We start from the raw sequence: 18,974 nt of genomic DNA, 5'->3' as shown, positions 1-18,974 counted from the left end.
TAACAGGGTATAGTGTTTTCTAAAGATCTAAAGCTAAGAGAATTGGATCCAAAGCTCTGCTTGAGAATTTCACTTCAAAGCTCTTCTTAAAATATGAATCATTACTTAATTCTCGTCACGTGCCATTTTGAAGCAAATTTAAAGTTTACTGGATGTTGTAAGGTATCCAATCTTAGTCTAAAAGAGAGTACTAAATTAGCAAACCATTCTAAGACATAGGCACCTACATCCTTCTACGTAGTAAACAATATCACATTGTTTTACACCATCCCAAATATATTCAACCTGTTCCTCAGTCTGACATCCTGTATTGACCGGTACTTAAATTTTCAGGCACATTTTACAATTAGCCGCTACTGCAGGTCGTATTGCCACTAGATAAAGGAAGCCGTTGTCTGGATAGACTATGACAGAGCAGTTCCCTTCAGGTTGGCTGCAGCTGGGTTGGCTTTGCGGAGCGTATGGCACAGCAGCAGGTTCTCTGGAACTCACCCAGGTCTGATACCACCAGATGGGCCACATGAAGCTACCCGAGCTTTCCTATGCACAGGGCGAGAGGTTCAGCTGAACCACACCTTCCATGTGCAGCGAGTGCAAGAGCTTGAACTCAGCGGGCAGCTGGTGGGACTCCTGCCATTTTGTCGTGAACTTAGTCCCCTTCTTGTCGTAGTAGTGGTACGGCAGTCCCTTTCCAGAGATGGGGTCCCATGCAAAGGGCCAAAAGCCATAGAGATGGATCTCTTCGCACATGACCGAAGCCAATGTGTACATGAGAATCCCTGTGCTCAGGCGTTTGGGAGATAGCTGTTTGGTCTTCCAGTACCTGAAGGAGGAGAATGTGTGACAGTATAACCACAGGTACATGGAAAAAGGCTGCACAGTGCTGTGCCTCAAGGACCCGTTTCTCAGTAATAAACCCAGTGATTTCCTCCAGATGAGTAACCATGAAATCAATAATGGGATGAAGGGTTTAGCAGGACTGCGCATCTACCTATGACCCTATGGGATTCCAGGTCTACAGCTTCCATGAAAGCTCCCTGGACCATTCCCTTTTCTCTACCAGTGCAGCATTCCCCAGAGCTAATAATCATTCCTTTCTAGATGTAAACAATAAAAAATAGCAGTCTAAACACTATTAAAATATGACTGGATTTTTATTTCAGCATTCTATACAAAAAGACACAGTTATATTATGATATAAAATGTTTTCAACCATTTTTATGTATACCCTTTAGACTTTTAGCCTTTAACACCTTCCCCCACTGTCTTTCACAGACACCTATGCATCAGCAATACATCACAATCTCACTTAGGCGTCTTTCATTTCAGATACAGAAATTATATATCTGCCCATGCAAACATAATATTCTACTTTTCATACATTTGACCTACATAGACATAATATTGTACTTCTGAAAGAATTGCATCTGCTTAACATGCACTGCTGAAAATCAAAAAGCAAAAATGATCTCAGCTAGCAGTTTACATGGATTACTTGTTGCCACGAATTAAACTGTCAATAAACAGGGTGAAAAAATCCATATGTGGTATTTTTGTTGTGTGATTGTGTGTGTTTGGTTAATGGGCAGAATTAAGTTTATCTCAGGATACCTGATGCTACTTGTCCCTCCACTGTATTTCCCACAGTACTTTCAATCAGTGCACAACACGAGTGACTGTGCTGTGAAAAGGAAGTTGTCAGATGTTTGATATTTCTTCGTGCTTTTATGAAAAGCTACAGAAGTCAGTTCTTAGGAGTTTAGAGCTACATCTGAATGTGCTTTAGTATTTTGATCACATGGGGCCGTTTATACTCAAACAAGACTGGGTCAGAGTGTTTACTTTGTAATCCTAATACACACTGATTTCCTAACAAAGTAGTACTTTTACACGTAAACCATCAGGACTATTTATATTATATTGTTAATGACAAGGGGGGGTGCGGTGGCGCAGTGGGTTGGACCGGGTCCTGCTCTCCAGTGGGTCTGGGGTTTGAGTCCCGCTCGGGGTGCCTTGCGACGGACTGGCGTCCCGTCCTGGGTGTGTCCCCTCCCCCTCCGGCCTTACGTCCTGTGTTGCCGGGTTAGGCTCCGGTTCCCCGTGACCCCGTATGGGACAAGCGGTTCTGAAAATGTGTGTGTGTGTGTGTGTGTGTGTGTGTGTGTGTGTTAATGATAAGACTGACTAGCTATATCTTTAGCTGATGCCAAAATGAAGCCATTCAAGGCCCATTAGAATTCTTTAAAAAATGGAGTTTGGAGTCTTTGTGAGTTTCTCCACTTTATGTGTTGTGCCTGTTTTGTTTCTAAGCCTTTCGCCTATTCTTTTAAAAATCAAAAGGCCATTTGTTTCTGTTAGTGTATTTTTATTATGAAACTCTATTATGATAACATCAAATCCTACCTTTCACTTTTTTCTTATAGCTCCTTACAAAAGTGTTTCCCTCAAATTTACAATGAAAGTTACACCACTATTACAATTCTTTCAGTATAATTATACACCTATGATCTCATGTATGTAAGCCACCCCCTACAAATGCATAGGATTAACAGTTAAGCTTACCTGTTGAAAAACTTCATGATATTGCCTGGCCATGCAAGCTGAACCTTGAGCTGGCCCTTGTGCTCCACAAAGAAGTCGACCAATGTCCGTGTAACTGTAGCAGATGTGTGGAAGAAGAAAGCAGGGATCCACAAAATTGCCCCATCCAGCTTCTTCAAACTAAGGAAGAAATTATTTCGGTCCTGGATGGTGAGCAAGTTATTGTAGTACTTCTCCAGGATGCTGGGATTGAAGGTGGTTATGTTGGTCTTGTGTCCGACATCTTTGTGAAACAGCTCAGTTGGGGCAAAGTTGCAGCGAAAAACAAAGTCAAATCTGTCGATCTCATGCCCACAGTGGCTGCTTGTGAGAATACCACTGTTGCCCACCACTGCACAAGTGTTGTAGTGCTTGTTCTGAATCGGTGAGGTTACAGGTAGTAGAGACTTAAAGTTATTGCTGATGGCAAAGACATACTTGTGGCTGGAGTAGTCATAGTGCATCAGCTGGCCAACCTGTACACCATTCTTGGTAAGGGAAAAATTACCGGTCACATCAATGTAGTGAGAAATTTCGTCCCTGGAAATGATAAAGATGAATTAACTCAAAGCACATTCTCTGTCTGGGCAAAATTACCACCTACAATAAAATCTGCATGTCCAAGAAGTATTACAATAATAATGGCCTACACTAAGGACTAGATGCACACATACACACATAGTCACTCACCATCACATGCCACGGACATTTTAGAATCACCAGTTCACTTGAAACCCACGTCTGGAATGTGGAAGGAATTCAGCTCCAACTCCATGAGTTTCACAAACTTCACATAAACTGGTGAAAACTTCTCAAATAGGCCTTAGGGCAGGATTAAAACCAAAGCCCCTGGAACTGACCCAGACATGCTGTCCTAATGTAACAACAAACACAGACTTACATTTACACATATGCATTTTGGCCCATTGTGGTGCAGCAGGTAGGTCTTGCATCTCTCAGCTCTTGGGGTCTGGCCTTAGACCAAGACTTGAATCAAGTCCTGTCTGTATGGACTTTTCCTGTTTTCCCTGTGTCTGCATGAGCTTCTTCCCACTGCCCAAAAATGTTCTGCATGTGAACTGGTGAGCATAAATTGCCCTTAGTGATTGCATGAGTAACTACCCTGTGACAGACTGGCATCACACCCACATATTACCCCACCTTTTGCCGTATGTTTCCCGAGACGGGCTGCAAACTACTGCATAAGCAGTTATTCGATATATTTCTTTGAATTTGGCAGATGCTTTTCGTTAAAGTGACATGCAACACTGCAGTGAACTTTGACACAAGGTATATAACAGTGCATTCAACAACCAACAGGAGTTTTATATACAGACACAAAATTATGAAAGCTTGTTTGATACCACGATTTTGCTAGAACACATTCCTCAGTTTGCTGCCTATTTAACTAGCATTCAAACTGCAAATGCATAGTTAAATGTAGCAGATGTTATTGCATCAATGTACAAGGTTGCCCTGAGATCATAAGAGAAATCAGGGCTGAAAGTGATGGGGTTTGACCCTTCTTGAAATGTTGAGAGAGATATAAGAGTTCTGAGGGACAGTTTCAGGACAATTTTGTATGCTCTGAGTCATAGGTCACTTTGCAGAAAAGTGCCTAATTAATGAAAAAAGGTCAATCAACAACAAACATGAAACACTTTCATTTTCACATGTACATGGTATATGCTAAGAATGACTGAACGAGGTAATTGGACAAAATCACTGGCAACTGTACCTATGAAATCATTACCATTAACGCATCATTATTCTGGTACAGTGCATTATCAAGGACTCCAACACCTTACCCTTGATGCTCGGAGTGTATTAAAATATGACAAACTTTTGATTTAGTTTTATTAGCACCATCATTGTTTGGGGGGGGGGGGGGGGGGGTGGTGGTGTTTGTCACCTTTGCTGTGTAAACGCTGTCCTGTTGAACTTCCACTGAGCAGCCTTCTCTTGCATTTCCTCAGTCAGGGTGCTGGTTAGTGGGATGAAGGATTGATCGAGGAACTTCATGGACAACTGTGTTCTGTTTAAAAAAAAAGTGGTTTGTTGCCATTTAAGCGGGAGGGTCATTTCTGGTAGCATGTGGAAACAACAGCTAAATATGGCTCGAATCAATGGCTCTGGCTTACAGTGTTCAATATGCAAGCTAATTAATGAGCTGTATTTAAACTTGTGCCCAGCTTGTGCCTTCCATTGTTCGCCATTCACTCTGTTTCTCTGCAATGTAGAGTTAATCTTGTCTGTATAGAAATCTGGAATGTTTCATCAACAAAGCAATATTGGGAAAGGGAGGGGGGGGGGGGGGACAAATAAAACTGGAGGACATAAACATTGGTTGAATCCAGGTCTTTAGTTGCAATTGAGCTCTTTTTGCACTTAACAAAATGGCTTCCTGCGCACAAAATGATTACTTGGTGAAAATGAACGAGGCCGAATTGCGCATCAGCACCAAGGAGAGCTCCCGGCAGCAGCACCCGTGGCGCCGGCGTTGACATGAGCGGAACCTCGGGCCTCAGACACTGGATCGGGGCAGGACTGTTGTCACACAGTCCATGCGTTCATTCCGTGTGCGTGAAAGCCCCGCAGCAGCGGCCAGCACACACACGCACGCACACACACACACATCTGCGCCCTGCAGGCTGCAGCTGAGAGCGCGTTATCGTTACTATCCCATGATCAACACCTCAAAATCAGTGCAGGCCTGAAACGTGACAAATCACTGCACGACCTGATCATTTTTACCACTGTCACCGTATTTTACACCACCTTACCTCACCCTCTTTTTCACGATTCAGTCTCTTTCTTGCTCCCCATTCATTTTCCTCTCACCTTTCCCAGTCTACTGGGGGCACAAGTGTTTTTGTTTCTTTTTCTTCGTAAACGCGTACATTAATTTTGCAGCTCTTGCGTCAATAAATGCAGCCCGGTACAGTAGGTACAGTTAAGGTCCTCGTGCACGTAAGCACAACCGCCGCACTGCGCGCACAGGCAAAGCCCGCCGCTTACCAGCACGCGCACTCACCGAAATCCCCCGTGTGACACATACGTCCTCGTGCCGCTCGCGTGCGCGTACTTGGGCCCCGCGAAGACGTAGTTTCTCTTGATGGAAACGTAGCTGATGAAGGACAGCACGAGCAGCGCGAGGCAGAACGCGAGGAAGCCCAGCGCGCGACCCGTGCGCGCCATCTTGGACGGGTCTTCATTCCCGGAAGAGCGGCCCCTCAGTTAATTAACGCGCGATAAACAGATATGAGAAAACACGAAGGAAGCGGTCCGCATAAAAAACCCGAATTTATATGTTATTTAGGGTTTAAAATGACATAGAGCGCTTAATGAAACGGCAGCAGTTCTCCCCCCATTCTCTCCCCCTTCTTTCCACCGTACAGACTGAGGCAAACGCGACTGGAATAAACATGCGAGGGTTTGAATTTAATTAATCAGCAACGTGGTTCGCTTAAAGGAGACTGAGCCTGTCCCTGAGGTGGACGAAAAAGTCTGCGAACTCTTCAGGTTAAATATGCTACACGTTCTATGCAGATTTCGGTACGAATATTATTATACAGGACAATTTATCATCACTTTTTTTGTGGCAAATTGCTCTTCCGTGTTTCTTCTCGTTATAAAAATTGCCAAACCAACGACCCCCCCCCATTGATTGTTGGAATTATGAAAGCGGGAGGGTCATAAAAACGGGACAACCCAATCCTGGGTGGGAATCCTGCTTAATTAATAGATCCCGGGACTTGGTGTAAACACAGCACTCCGAAGTCCTGCACAACAAATGGTAAACCAGCCCATCGACAACATCATCGTCTACTATTCCTTTTGTAAAACTTTTTGCTTTGTTGTCAAGTATGTTAAGTGATTAACATCGTTATGTAATTTGTTTTAAGTAATGAGATGAAGCCAAAAAGGCTAATTGAGATACATGTCAACATTGTGATGGTTTAAATCCTTTTTTTTCCCAGAATCCCCTAGAGCAGTAACATGGTGTTCAGGACAGCTACCTTGTAATCTGAAGGTTTCTGGTTCAAATCTTGCTGCTGCTGTAGTTGATCAAGGTGCTTACCCTGAATTGATACCCTATGAATACCACTCTCTACTCATGGGCAAATCATTGAAAAGTTTGTCTAACACTGTAATCAACAAAGGTGTCAATGAAGTGATGGTTAATTTACATTTGTTTATTTAGCAGACACTTTTCTCCAAAGTGACTTACAATGGATACTATGTAGTGTTACCAGCCCACACACCTTATTCACCGTGGTGACTTACACTGCTAGATACACCACTTACACTGGGTCACTCATCCATACATCAGTGGAACACACTCTCTCTTGCTGTCACTCACACACTATGGGTGAACTAAACAGTATGTCTTTGGACTGTGGGAGGAAACCAGAGCACCCAGGGGAAACCCACACAGACACAGGGAGAACATGCAAACTCCACGCAGACTGAGCATGGATTGAACCCACGTTCTCTTTCACTGCCCAGGCACTGTGAGACAGCAGCGCTACTCACTGTGCCACTGTGCCACCATGCCCCCCTCTCATTAGTAATACAATCTCTATGGAAGCAGCTTTAGTGAAAACTTTGGTGGTGAGCAACACAGACAATATGGTGTAGAAATGACTGAGAAAGGGCAATGTGTCGTTTTTCTGATTGAGCTCATGGTACGAGAGTGTGCCTGCTTCTTTTGCTTGCTTTCCAAAGCAATAAGAGAAAACTGTATTTTCAATGCTGGCATGCATGTTAATTGAACACATTAATAAAATATCTGGCCCTTTCATGTTTATTTCTTATGAGGTGAAGAGTGAGTGAGTGTGTGTGTGTGTGTGTATGCGCACATGCACGTGCACACATGAGACATCCCCACAATACACTGGCATCTCATCTAGAGTGTACCCAGGGTCCACCCTTCCTATTTTAGTATCTTATGCTTCCAGGATAGTCACCAGACAATGATGAAACTTCAATAGCCAAAGTAACTTACAAGAGTGAGCATATGAGCAAATTTTTGGTGATTTATTTGTCTTAGTATCTCGGTTACTGATCATTTTAGAAATAGGAATGTCACCTTTGAGCTGGCTTTTTGCCGGGTAGTGAAGTCATGTCAAATCATGAAACAAAGAACCTTGTTAAAACCTAGTTGAGTATTTGCCTTACTTCATTCAGATGCTATTATGTATGATTTTCTTATAGGCATCATCACCAGCAAAACATTCATTGAAAATTAATGTCTTGAATATGAATTAGTTAAACATGTGGATACAGAATCGTTTGTGGTAGGCGAAGGACATGAAAACTATACCACTGACTCTGTGTGTACATTGTACCATGGTTTACCAACTTTCACTATATTCTATTGGTAATATTCATATGTTCTTACTGCTTCTCTAAAGCAAATTTAACAGAGAACTGAATGATGTAGCAAACATGAGTTCGGAAGTGAAGCAAAACAGACACTACTATTATACCACCGTAGGGTTTCACTTTTACCAGGCCCTACACTGTGTTCAGATAATTTCTTTTATTTTTAAAGTTTAACATTGTCCAAATAGTTGGAGGAGTGTTAATAGCCCTGTGGGTTCCCAGATGGCTCACTCACCCAGTAAAACCTTTGTCAGTTATGTTTACAGAAATGGATTAAAAATGGCATCTTTTGCATTTGTTCAAAAAGTCATATTTACATAAATTGTGCAAACCTGGTATACAGTACATTTACATAGATTCAGATCACGTCTACTGTGTTAATGTACAGTATACATTTTGTACAAAACTGCAAACATGAAACATAATACAGCTGACCTTTCAATGCGTGTTTTTTGTGGTGAATTTGTACAAAGTTGCTACTATAATAAAATTAATATGTTTAACTTTTTAGTAAATCTTTTTCAATTTTTATTACCTTTTTTCTGCCTTTCCTGTGGGTCTGAGTTTTCATATCTAAAACTATACATCTAATTTTTTCTTCAAAGTGTCTCTATTATCATACTGTAAGGGAAACTGCTCCTATTTTCTGAAATAATGGGTAGTGACATTTCAGTGGTGGCCTTTGCAGTTCCATTTGTCTCAAAGGTCATGTCCGACCACACATGTCCTACCTGCATTTCAAGCTAAATCCTTCCATACAATGAGCGGTGTGGTGACGTGGCAGGTAGCATAGTTGCCTTACAGGGGTTGAAATAGGTTGAGCCCCATTTACTCTGGGTGGAATTTGCATGTTCTACCTGTGACTGTGTTTCCTCCTCTTCATAATCAGCTGACTTCTTCCATGGATTTCACTGGCCATTGCTAGCTATCAATAATAGTTTTCCCCTAGACTGAAAGCCAGCCAACCAACCAACCAACCAACCAATGTCAACAACTGCTTGCCCCGAATGGGGTCGCGGCGAGCCGGAGCCTACCTGGCAACACAGGGCGCAAGGCTGAAGGGGGAGGGCAAACAACCTGGACGGGACGTAGACTGAAAGCCTTGGATGATAAAGGATGAACATAAGGCCAATCAGAGCTTAGTGCTGAGTTTTGTCTCACTTTGACCAACAACCTAGTTCATTGATAAGCAGGGGAAGTGAACTCTGGAACCCTGATGTAGGAACCTGTGTAATGTATGCTGGTTTAAACTTTGACATCAGACAGGCTGACAGTACTTGAAGAATTGCATGGTTGCATTTATATCTCGCCATCTGGTGAACCGCACTTTTATTTTTCTGAGATGTACATTGCTTTGGAGAAAAATTGTCTCCTAAATTAACAAATGTAAAGGCAAAAAAAAGTTTTGAATTTGTATCAAAGTAACTTGATACTTGAGTTATTTGTTGCTGTTTTACTTAAGTACATTTTTAGACAAGTACTTTAATTTTGGTATTTTTTAAGCAGCAGTACCTATAGCTGAATGGGGGATGTGGTGGCATGCCGGGTTTGACTGGTACCTTGGTGATCGGCAGGTGTGACATTTGAGCCCTGTTCGGGGTGCACGGCAGCTCGTGTTTCTCCCTGCGTGTGCCTCCCCCAACATGCAGGAGACAGCACTAGCAACCCCCTTCTGTTCCTCCCTTGCTATGTAAACCAGGCGGGTGGTCACTACGGGTCAGGTTTGACTCAATGGCATATAGCTGAGGTGTTTTCATTACTTTAACCACCTCTGCCAGTTCCATTGGAAAGAGTGCATCCTGGTCACACAATTTCACTGACATTCTTGAGGTGATGGAACCCCTTCTATTTCAACATCAGACTAAGAAGTGAAACACAAAAATTGACTGAAGGCTGAACTTTCCTGGCTCTTTTCACCTGCACCGCTTTCATTTTTCCAGCGAAAAGTATTCTGTTTATTACCCAGTTAGTGTGACTGCTTGCATTGAAGTGCTAGACCAAAATGGTACAGATAAAGTCTCCGTCTTTGATAATAAACAAGAGGTAGAAGTCCCACTTATGGACATGGACAGGTGGCACTGTGGTCACTGCCATGCTGCCACAAATGCTCCACACTCAGCACTGTTAGATAAAAGTGGTTTGAGTTTTTTAGACACTAATGAGAGATGTTCCACAAGGTATTCTGTTCAGTCCCTGTTGCAGGTCCACTATGACAAATTCTAAGGTGCTGTTTAAGGGGAACAAAGGACATGCGCTTCCCTTCAAGCATTTAACAATGTGTGACTCCATCCTGATGTGCCAATGTTTATGTGTGCTTCCGCTAGGTATGTGTTTCTTTGGAAACATGTACTTTTAACTGCGGACAGGTGTGGTCAAAGGCCTGCCCTGACCACCATAGACTCCAGTGACTATAACTGGCTTGTTGCTTAGCATGTCCAAGAGCATTTCACTGTCCCACACACTCATTCTTCTCAGCCTCTGGACTGAGGCGCTTCATCCGAAGAACATACTCTGCCTCAATGTTTTCTGTTCATAGACAATTTTTTTGTATTTCTTTCTTCTGGGTGTATCACCGTGATTCTCCATCAGTCACCATTTCTCACTACAATGATCTCTGCAACATCAGTTAAGATGGCAGATTTCAGATTTGCACTTTAGACCCATCCTTTGAACATGAGCACATCAGTATGTAAATTGGAAGACGGTTTAGGTTTTATTAATCTTACATTTCTAAATTTTCGTTTCCTTCTGATCATGATGGGAATATGTTGTGTTTCTTGGACAGTGATATTGTCTCACGAAACATCTTGTGATCCATGAGCAAACATTGCCGTAAAAAGTATGATAAACCAAAGAGGTTTCTGTTCAGTTGTGAAAAATGAGTACAAAACAGAAGTTTTTATTAAATCAAACATCTAAAAGCATGAAGTATGGAAACATTTTGGGGGCAGGCTGGCATAATGTTGTATGCTTGTTTGAAGGAATATATCTTTGCAGTTAGTCATGTGGAAGTTACTTCCTTCTTCTGCACCTCAGAGCCCAACACACGATGCACCTGAGAAGACGAGGGCTGCAGCAGGGCTGTCCGCACACTGACACATCTGTCAGATGGGCTTTCTGCTCAATGGTCTGGAAGAAGAGGGGCAATCAAATTGCCATGAATTGTCCATTAACCTATTTGGGTTAATGACCCTCCAAAACAGCTTTCGAACCAAATTTGCAATGTACAATATCACAACTGATTTTCAGCAGCCCTGTGCCCCTTCATATCGTAATCTTTGGAAGAATCAAAGCTATCATGAATTAAAACAATGCGAACATTTTTTTTCCCCCAAAAAACGCAATTCCGAAAAATCGCATGACTTATCTTACTCAAATGCAGTGCATTTACATATTGAGGGAGATACCATTTACACATAACTCCGACCGGTTACCATTTATATTTAACCCCGTTTTGTCAATAGATAATTACATATGATTTCAGTTTGCTTCAGCTCTAAGTTAGGTACCACCATCTGTGTCACTTAGAAGGATTGTGAACAATTTTACACAAACAACTCACCAAAATGTCACCAGAAAACAAATTGTACTGCAATAATCATTATATTTTGTTAATAATTTGCTATGCTCTACTCGATTCAAAGAAAACCCTGTCCTGGTTTAAATCTGCACACCTACTAGCAGGCAATTAATAATCAATTGCCATTAAGAGGCTGTCAATGGTGGGCCAGCTGGAGATGAACAATGCTCTACTTTGCTTCATAATGGTCCGATGAGAAGCAACGCCCTGTCTCAATCAAAGGAGCGTGAAATTGCACTTCTTATAGTTAACCATGTACACTAATGCCATATAGTCAACGTTCCTTTACCAATTAAGAGTCTGCCTTGCACTCAGGAAATGATCCAGTCTAACTAGAAGCACTCTTGATATAAATAGACTCCCCTGTACTTTTTATACAGCAATTTTGTAAATAAGGAATTTAGTCCAATTCAGTTCTAAAACTCTTTATTAATTAGTTGAAGAAAAAGTAATGTAGTAAAATTATTAAATTATTGCTGAGATTTACTGTTGCATTGGTTTTAATTTAATGTGAATACTGTGCAGGGGTGATGGACACAACAAATTTTGTATTTCTTATTGGACCAGAACCAAGGAGTTCAGTCAGTAGTGTTCTTTTCTCATTTCCCCAAAAGTATTATTCGTCTAATTGGAAAAAAAGAAGATTGTGTTTGTGAAGATAGTTATTGAAAGACACCCAAATAGTATCATTTATCGTCCAAAAAGCCATCTGACAGCACAGGGCTGTGAGCGCCTACAGCTGAAAGCTGGACATTTCTGATGGGAGATGTAAAAGACGAATGGGAGCATTAGATGTGGAGGGAGCCCTTCCCCTTCTGCTTGATGAATGGCTTAGAGGTCAGTGACTGTGAGACCATGTTGGGGACAGGGAGCATCAGATGCTTTGGCTAGCCACTGAGGGAGGCAGTTGCTAGGCAACGGGTTGACCAGGGAGCTGTGACTTGATTGCAGTCACTCTGGATCAATTTCCACATGTGTTGAGCTGACCAGTATCAATCACCCTGACTTGGGAAAAACTAATTCATCGAATGGTTGCTGGGGTCCAAGGAACAAATGAAAGTGAATTTACAGAATTAGGTAGCAGTTAAACACAAGCAAAAGATGCATAAATCCCTGGAGAGGCAACGTTACATTTTCTCACAGGCGATGTCAATGGCTTTCTGACGGTCATTCATAGCCATATTACACCACACAGGTGATGGATTTGGTGGTAATTCATAGCGTGTGCGAATACGGGAATCAGCATGGAAGGCGTATTCAGTGAAGAGTTACAGGTGAACACATAATGTTCCAATGTGAGGTACTTTCATAAAATAGGACATTTGATATCCTGCACAAGTGCTCCTGAAGGAGACATTCAGTCAGACTATTTCCATTCTAAATCAGACTCCGGACATTTTTCTATTATGCTTTTATCCAAACCGGTGTCATTTTATGTTGAGCAGCAGACAGAGCTGTGCAGTCAGCTTTCAATTCCCATTCAGTCTGAATTGTATCGAACAAACATTTTCATCTGGACAAATGGATCCAGCTCATCAATGAAAATTAATAAAGGCTGAATTCAGACCAGAGAGCTGAACTGAAATGAGAAATTAGGTCACATTGACTAGGTTCTTGCCTCATTTCAGAAACGTAATGTTGTTTTGATGTCTTTTCAGATGCAGAAGGAGCCCAGCACCACGGTTACTTTCGATGAGCTGAGTGGACTCGTAGTTTCTGGCTGAGCTACACCCATCAAGGATTTATACAGGAAGATCCCACCGCTGATTGGCAGCCTTGTAAGACTCACCCAGTGTCTGGCTTCTTGACAGCGGTGTGTGGCTATTTCCGTTTCTTGGCCATTGCAGGACTATTAAATGTGCATTTTTTTTTTATCATGTACATTATGTTTAATATTTTATGGAGTACAATGTTCTTGTTATTTGGGATTCTTGCAGTGAAAAGGCCATATGTGAAAAAATAAGACCATGCCATTTCTTGAATAATCACAGTGTGCCCTACAGACACTCTGCTGGATCAAATCGGTGAAAATTTTAAGTATTTTAAATAGGATTTCACTGGGGTTCTTTCTATGGCTATAAAGAGTGAAATATTACCGCTAACCTTCATGTATTTTGTCACAGACTGAGCTGCGACAGGCAAGTTGGTAGCAAGGAATCAGTAAGATGCCAACAAAATACCATCAGTGAAGTGCTGAACCTTGTTGCTGCCGTTGCCTGTTCACATGCATTTCACTTTGTACTGCTACACTGCTTGTTTTGGTCCAGTATTCCACTTAACATTTTCTGTTTGAACTAGATTGGGTGCCGGGAAAGGCCATGCGGTATCTGTCTTTGTCATTAACTATTAACATTTTTTTTATAAAAGTATGACAAGTACATGCAATTGGTTGTAAAAAAGTAAATGCATTTATTGTTTTTAAAAATCATTTCTGTAAACCTTTTGCTTCCCATTCAGCTATCTGGCATTCTGTGGTGTTTGGTACCTTGTATTGCAAACCAGATGGAGTGAACCATTTGGGGTATTTCTAGGTGGGAGTCCTTGGGCACGACCAACTTGACAGGGGTGTTTTGCTGTGCAATGGGATAAATGTTTTTTATAAGTTGTAACATAAGGATATTTATAGTAAAAGAGTGTTTTGTATGGCTTGAACGTGTCTGTATTTATGTTGGATGTAATTTTTGGGGAACTGCACTTGGAATGGTTGAGGCTGTATGGTGTAGCCAGAAGGGCGGAGTTACTGCTATATAAGCTTGTATTAGGTCACTAGTGGGTGTGGCCAATTGATGAAAACTTATACAGACTCAAGCAGATAGACTCTTATACAGCAAATAGGAGAGCTGAGTATTGCTGTTGATGCAAGGGGTTAAGCCCATGGCTCATAGGCCTTATGTTCTTTTGTAACTTAATGTTTGTTTTTGTATTTGGCTGCGGTTAATGTGTTTTGAAGAACACCTTTCAGTAAAGACAAATAAACCTTTTTGGTCCAACTACTTCAGTTCTCCACTGCTGCCTCCAGCTGTTGTCCATACCCTCACATATTTACTTTAATTATTGAGAGCATCTGAAGAAGTTCCTCCAGTAAATTAGCTTTAGCTTGATTTGCTTATTCTCCATTTTCACCCAGTTCTCAATGTTTTTAAGCTCTAGCTGCAATGATCAGAAGTGTAGCTGAAACAACTTTAAAGGTTAGTTTAGTTAACTTTTCATTTCTCAGCCACCTTCATAAAATGAGATACTGACATTTGTGGAACATACAACTGATTGGAAACAAGACATGGGTGGTAATGTGATGAGTCCTCACCGTGCAGGAATCATGGGGGACATTTTACCATTCTGAAAGAATAAACCATATTGCTTTTCCAACTATCTGACACAAAATCACCGATTATAAAACTAATTTAACAAAACCTCAACTAACTCTATCAGTCAATTATGCTGTTTCAATGTAATTAGGGTTTTATAGAGTCATTGTGCCATGTAGTGAGGAAGGCATTACTAATGCACAAAAATCAGGGTACATGATAAACATGGCATGCATTTCTGCACCTTCAACTGTCAACAGTGCCATTGGCTCACATTTACAATGACAAGTGCCCAGAGCTGTGGCTTTGTTTGACTTTGTCATTTTTAACATAACTAATGGCATTGAAATGTACACCATTAGTTTCGTGTCTGTAGTGGTCTGAGAAATATTTGCTTCCAGATTAAATATTGCTGTTACATGTACTAATGGGGAGGGTGAAACATTCTGCTAGTGGCATTAATACATCAGGTAATTTAAGTGTGTTGAGACATCCATCTTCTTTGGATATGAGATAAGTGAATGGAAAACATCTTCTCGACAATCACCAGTGACATCAAGGCTCATACGCAAGAAAAAAGCAGCATGATGGTTATCACTTGCCGTGCAAACACAATGGTGCCCCATAACCAGGCAAAAAAGATTAGAGCTGTTCGAGGCAACCAAATATAGTTTATACATTTACAAAGCCTGTTTGCATCACCTTATAGGCATCTGCCCCATTAGCTTACAAAGAACAATTGGTGATTTATTTATGACCGTTCTCCATGCTTTTAATGTATTTATCATTATCCACCCTCCATTTCAGTGAAGGTCCTTTCTGTTGGCTCAGAGTAAATATGGTACGAAGCATTACCCTACTGTTTCACTGGTAGGCCAAAGCTAGTTTTTTGAAGTTTTAAGTCCTTAAGTGAACAAGTAAGAGGAAAAACGACCTTTTTTGGATGTGTTGCTGTCAGAACAACAGGATTCTCGCACTGAACAAATTACACAAAGCCAAGAGTATCCTGCCAAACATATGTACATATGTTGAAACATTTCAAGATATGTCGAAATGTCTAGCACTGTTTGCACAAGTCTTGCACGTGCGCACTTGATGTAGTCTGTGTAGGTGATTGTGTTGTTTACCATAACACCGTGGTACTGGAGGAACGTTGTTTCGTTTCCACTGTGTACTGTACCAGCTATATATAGTTGAAATGACAATAAAGCCTCTCTTATGTCTTGCCCTGTGTTTTCAACTGTCCGCAAAGCTGAGTTTACAATGCACATACTGCCCCCAAGCATAACTAGGACCTCTCTGCTCATAAAGCAGAAATGTACAGGTACTGTTTCATTTGTAAAGTACATTAGTAGTGTAATATTAATTGCATTGGTCGGATGACTAATGATGAACGCAAAGGTGATGTTTGCAAATCAAAGCAATTCAGTACAGCTGCAATGGCAGCTGCTTCATTGGGAAGTGGTGGGACTGCTGCTGAATCCTGTCGATATTGACCATGTTAAACTGGTGTATATGGCTCAGTGTAGTAAATTGGATATAAGGGCAAATTTGTATTGGACATACGGCAAATTCTCCTTCTGTCTCTGGACAGAAATTCAAAAGTTGAATGTATTTGTCATTCTTTTATTGATCAAAGATATTTTCATTGTGTTGGAATGGAGACTGAATGAAATCCGCATAATGCAATAAATATCTTTAGACTGGGTCATTTCTGCATTGTTTCCAAATAGATCCATTCAGCACTCACAGATCTCCTCTTTTTGAGAAAATGAAACAAATGCTCTTTCATGGACTGGAATGCAGTGCCAAATGTGTCTTTGCAGTTTTCACGTGTTTCAAGTTTTTAGTACATTTTGCTGAATATTCATATCTTTATTTCTTATAAATCAATAATATTCTTATGGGAAACATGAAAAACTAATGAATACAGGTTGTTGTAATGTTCACAAACTGTTTTCTGTAATCCTGTTAACATAATACATATTAGAAAACTCATGTATTTTTGATAGCACAAATATACTGTATATGTGTATGTTTTCACATATTTCTATACTGGCAAATGCAAGTAAATCCAAGAACTCCTGCACCACAGACATGATGTTTTTTCCTAGGCCCACATCCTGCACTGAGCTGATGGAGAGTAATGAGTAATGTGAAAAATGATAAAATATTGATTTCATTTTGACGCATATTTGACAAGCAGACACTGCCTGTCAGCTGCAGGGATTGTAATCTGGGTGCGAATAATTAGTGACTGAGTTATATGTGAACCCTCTTGGCCCAGTTTTGAATGTGACCTGCTGATGAAACCTGACGATCCAATTAACCTTGCAGAACTTGCATTGCATGCAGCTTCATTCATATCTCATCAAATTTTTGACCAGAGAAATATTTGCTTTCTTGTTTTACTCTGAAAAACTTGCCCTATTTAGTGTCTTATACTATAATTTGTTAGAGCAAAAGGTGGGAGAGTACATAAAAGCATAAGTGAAATGAAAACTTTAATTTCTGTATCACACACACTTTCAGAACCACTTGTCCTATACGGGGAACCAGAGCCTAACCCGGCAACACAGGGCATAAGGCCGGGGGGGAGGAGACACACCCAGGACAGGATGCCAGTCCGTCACAGGGCATCCCAAGCAGGACTCGAACCCCAGACCCACCTGAAAGCAGGACTGCGGTCCAACCCATTGCGCCACCGCACCACCACACCGCCTGTTTTGGCATCATTTTCAGCAAAATGCCTTCTTCAGCAAATTGTGTATGTCACATAAACAATTACATATACAACATGTGGTGAACGGTGATGTCATTGCTCATGGATCAGTAGGGTCAGCTGCTAGTGTTGTAGTTAGCTTTGCTGCCTTTGGACCCAAAAGTCAGCAGTTCAATTCCTATCTCCAGCTGTAATACCCTTGAGCAAGGTACTTACCCTGAATTCTTCTAGTAAAATTACCCAGCTGTATAAACAAATAGATAATTGTAAGTTGCTTTGGAGAAAAGCATTAGATAAATGTATGTATAAAAACCCCAGTAGCGCACATCGTACTGTGCAAAAGTTTCAGGCACTTGGGGAAAAAAGCTGTAAAGTGAGAATGCTTCCAAAAATAATGCTCTTAATTAATAAACTTCCTACAAAGCGTAGTAACCATCCATCGTCAACAATTGCTTATCCTGAGCGGGGTCGCGGCGGGCTTGCCGGGTCCCGCTCTCTGGTGGGTCTGGGGTTTGAGTCCTGCTTGGGGTGCCTATATATAAGACTAAAGAATAGAAAAGGCAGAGGAATCATTGGTGAAAAACACAGGAGAACACAACCGATTGAAGGCTGTATTACAAAAATGGTGTAAAACCATCGATTCACTGAGTCCTTTTGGTAAAACTCTGTTTAGAAAATTGATGCATGAGGATTCCCGGTTTCGCATCCTCATGCTTTTGATCATTCTGGTATTATAATTTACACACACACACACACACACATTTTCAGAACCGCTTGTCACTTACGGGGTCACGGGGAACCGGAGCCTAACCCGGCAACACAGGGCGTAAGGCCGGAGGGGGAGGGGACACACCCAGGACGGGACGCCAGTCCGTCGCAAGGCACCCCAAGCGGGACTTGAACCCCAGACCTACCGGAGAGCAGGACCGTGGTCCAACCCACTGCGCCACCGCACCCCTTCTTATAATTTACATTAAGAATAAAATAATTTTTTTTTATTCTGAGCCTGATCCTATAATTAATAGGAGAATGTTGGAGAAAGAGAGCAAAGGGCCAATGCAAGGCCGTTTCACCCCTTGAAGCGTTACTATGAAAGTAGCAGCACCCATTTTTATGCTCCCTGCTCTTCACTTCATTCATCTATAAGTAAGAGGTCTCCCTCCAGCACCAAAGCTGCACTCTCACAGAACCATGTACTGTTCAAAGGACAGAAGCTGCATCTCAGTGTAAATCATCTTGCAAAATGTATGTCCTGTTTAACTCGGCTCGCAAAAATGACAGCATAATGTTCAATTCACCACGAGCTTTTTAAAAAGGCTGCACAGGAAAAGTTTTCGGTTCACGTGAAAACCAGTTACCCCCCGGAAAGGGTTCACTCATACAAAGCTTGCATTTCTTG

At 41.5% G+C, this 18,974-nt stretch overlaps 1 protein-coding gene across 1 annotated transcript; it reads right to left on the bottom strand.

Annotated features, from left to right (window-relative positions):
• st8sia3 (ST8 alpha-N-acetyl-neuraminide alpha-2,8-sialyltransferase 3) lies at positions 1-5,994 on the bottom strand. Its single transcript, XM_018750837.2, has 4 exons — positions 5,615-5,994; positions 4,493-4,615; positions 2,563-3,120; positions 1-823 (listed from the first exon to the last, which is right to left on the bottom strand). The coding sequence occupies exons 1-4, from the start codon at positions 5,776-5,778 to the stop codon at positions 541-543; spliced, it is 1,128 nt and encodes a 375-aa protein (XP_018606353.1). The 5' UTR covers positions 5,779-5,994; the 3' UTR covers positions 1-540.
• Between the last annotated feature and the right edge of the window lie 12,980 nt (positions 5,995-18,974).

This window comes from Scleropages formosus, chromosome 6 (genome assembly GCF_900964775.1).
Source record: "Scleropages formosus chromosome 6, fSclFor1.1, whole genome shotgun sequence".
NCBI lineage: Eukaryota > Metazoa > Chordata > Actinopteri > Osteoglossiformes > Osteoglossidae > Scleropages > Scleropages formosus.
This window is presented reverse-complemented; position numbering and strand designations above follow the sequence as displayed.

Bases quoted from the DNA above. Each gene is read 5' to 3' on its own strand.
- st8sia3 (XM_018750837.2), bottom strand. From the start codon at position 5,778: ATGGCGCGCACGGGTCGCGCGCTGGGCTTCCTCGCGTTCTGCCTCGCG. The intron at 4,616-5,614 runs GTGAGTGCGCGT...TTTTTTAAACAG, and splicing joins GTGTCACACGGGGGATTTCG to AACACAGTTGTCCATGAAGT. The intron at 3,121-4,492 runs GTGACAAACACC...TATCATTTCCAG, and splicing joins ACAGCGTTTACACAGCAAAG to GGACGAAATTTCTCACTACA.